The 3120-nt window shown below is 38.6% G+C and overlaps 1 protein-coding gene across 1 annotated transcript in view; it reads right to left on the reverse strand.

Moving 5' to 3' along the window:
- nop2 (NOP2 nucleolar protein homolog (yeast)) overlaps positions 1-3120 on the reverse strand; it is a gene marked incomplete at its 3' end in the record, with an annotated part of 13554 nt that overhangs the window by 898 nt on the left and 9536 nt on the right. The window contains exons 12-13 of the mRNA XM_016256177.1: positions 2323-2412; positions 2073-2195 (exon numbers count right to left, since the gene is read on the reverse strand). Coding sequence (XP_016111663.1) covers positions 2073-2195; positions 2323-2412 — 213 coding nt within the window. The remainder of the gene's footprint in view (positions 1-2072; positions 2196-2322; positions 2413-3120) is intronic.

Consider the following 3120-nt stretch of genomic DNA (forward strand, 5'->3'; position numbering starts at 1 on the left):
CTATCATAGACCCTCATGAATATCGCTGCTTCTGAAATCGCATACCTAAGTGTAGATATTTCTTTTGAATAAGTACATACTTCACAACCATTGTTCCATATATTGTATGTAATGTATGTATTCTGGATGTACTACATTCGAAATGCATGTTGTCATTGCCAGTGTCCTACCAGCACCACATACTGTTTTTCTGTACTGTACAAAAGAAGGGAAGTAGTTTTTATTAAAAATAGACTGGACACTTCTACCCCTGCAATCATTCGGGCAGGTGATCATTATAATTTCCCTTCTTCAATACCACTTAATCAGTGGGGTGTCAAACTAGTCTGATCTAAAGCGCTTTACCCACAGGCCTGGCTTCATTTATCCTTCAGGCACAACCTTAAATTATCTCCTAGCATGTAATGACTGCAATGTGATTAAAATAATCACTTTGCCTACACATGTGCTACATTTCAACAGAACAGCTTTGGGAGGAACAAGGGGCAATAATTATGAAGTTTTGGGCCATCTTATGTGGAGACAGAAGGATTTCATGCAAGCACAGAGAAAGCATCGCAGTTCAGAGGGTACTAGCTCAGGGCATCACGATTCACAATGCGATAAGTACGTTAGCATGGTTACACAGGCACCAGGCCAGAAGGGTGGGAAGAAAGATCGCACACAGCTGAAGTTCATCTGCTGAGCGTTTTAGCCATTTGAACCCCAAGAAAACTTTTTGCGCGCTGATAAATGTTCTATGGCGGGAGCTAAGCGATGTGAAAAGTGGAGTCAATAGGTGCTGTTGAATAGCAGTCGTGATGCACTCAGGCTCAAAGGAAGATTTCACTTCTACCTCAATAGTTTTTGATCGGATTTCAGAGGTGACTTCCTGAAAGGCTAAAAGGAAAATTCAGGTTAAGAGTCGAGACAAGCCGTGAAATATCATTTCAGGCACTCTTTTAGTTATCGCCTCAGTACGTTTCAGACTTCACTTTTTCAGACCCCAAACCTCTTTTTTTAAATCTTTCTTTTTAATAGGTGTAAGAAATAAGCTCGATCTTACAGGAAAACAGACCACATGCTCACATCCCTTTGCAGTATTTCAGATAAATGTTTCTTTTTCAAAACAAAATCCATAAAAACGGACAATGAAATATACATTTATAACATTTTATAACAGAAGTCTTGAGAAGCAAGACAGATACACAAAATAATTGTGTACATTTCTAAAGGATGATCTTTAAGTCCCTAACAGCAGGCTGGGATTGGTTTAACTTCCTGTCTTGTGTCGAGCCAATCACAGATCCCAGTCCTGAGCATACAGGTCCATGTCAATGCACTGTGACACGAGACTGAATTTCACTGTCCACTTTTTTGTTGTCCAACCATATTTTTTAACTTCTTAAACCTGTTTTTCCCCATTCTGTTTTTATTCTTCTTCAACAAGTTCTTCCTTTTCATTTTGTTTTTCTTCTTCTCAAACGGGCTCCCCTCTTTCTTCACCATCACTACCTCTTTTGTTGAATCTCCATTCAGTTCCTTTACCTTCTGCTTTTTGTTAGGTTTCTCACTCTTTTTGGATGCTTCACCATCCAACTTAGCAATTTTGGCCTTTTTGGGACCATCGGATTTTTTAGATTTCTTTCTGAAAGATCATGTGACACTAAAGACTGGAGTGATGCTGCTGAAAATTTAGCGTTGCCATCACAGGAATAAATTACATTTAAAATAACATTAAAAAAATATTAAAATAGAAAATAATTATTTGAAATTGTAATAATTTCACAATATTACAGTACTGTATTTTTACTTAAATGCAGTCTTGATGAGAATAAGTGACATTCTAAGTCATTTAAATCCTACCAATCCTTTCGAACGGTAGTGTAAACCTAATCTTTATATATAAAATGTATATTTAATATATAAACCTACAGTTTAGCTTATACGGTTTACTGGAACAACAATTTGCAAAAAATAATTAATAAAATCATTATTAAATACCAGTTCTGCATACTGGGTATCAAACGAAAGCAAATTACATTTCAGCCGACCTATAATAGCAACAATGTGACTGACTATGTATTACTAACCATAATAGAGCATGTGCAGTAAACAAGGTATCCGCCAGTTGGAGAATCAGCATTGACCGAGTCAATAGCAGACAGGATGAGCTCTTTCTGCAGGTGAGCCGAGCGAAGAATATCAGCCTCATCCTGAGAGACAGAGAGATATTTTAAGTTTCAATGGAGAATGTACATAAAAGAAACAAAAAGTCTTCAGAATAAAGGCTGGTCTTTAAAAGCTTCAATATCAAATGCCACAAATAGAAAATAATTTTACCTTGCCGGTTTTTACTCCTGGATCTTTGGAGATAACTCCTGTACCCGAGCAAGGAGCATCTAAAAGCACTCTATCGAAACCTCCCATCACCTACCATTCAAAATAAAACTGATTAGACACGCATAACTAACCATATTAAGACTACGTCCACACGAAGCCAGAGCTTTCCCTATCTGATCTTTTTTCCCCCCTCCTCTCAAGAAATATCTGCGTCCACACGAAACAGACACAAAACGATGTAGTATACATGCCAGACCAGCATGTGGCGCTGTAATTCTGCCACAGAGATACACTAAAAACGAAGAAGACGACTTGGACTATGCGCATAAACCTTGCACGCGGTATACTAACGAACATGGAACAATACATTTATGAATCTGTTAATGTTAGTTAATAAAAAGACAATCATTCAGTGTTTGTTCATGTTTTTGCTGCCGTTACGTGACGTAGCGGTGTCTGACGAGGGGCGAGACGTGGGCTGATGACGTCATAGTTTCAGAAAATATATGGATTCGCTGTCCACATGAAAACGCAAGGGCGCCGTTTTCAGATTCATCCACTCTGGGACCCGGTTTCAAAAAATATCGGTTTCACTCTCCCAAAACGCCGGATCCGTCTGGACGAAGCACCTATACGATACAAAATGTATGCGTATACAGCTAAACGTGTATGGACGGGGCCTTATTGTACATGTATAAAAACAAATCCTGATAAGCACCAAAAACAAAACAGAAAAAAAACAATGTTAATGACACAACATGGTTAACTGAAAGCGAACCCGCCCCCACCCCCCCCCCC

This window comes from Sinocyclocheilus grahami, unplaced genomic scaffold (assembly GCF_001515645.1).
Source record: "Sinocyclocheilus grahami isolate Dianchi unplaced genomic scaffold, SAMN03320097.WGS_v1.1 scaffold1401.1, whole genome shotgun sequence".
Lineage (NCBI taxonomy): Eukaryota > Metazoa > Chordata > Actinopteri > Cypriniformes > Cyprinidae > Sinocyclocheilus > Sinocyclocheilus grahami.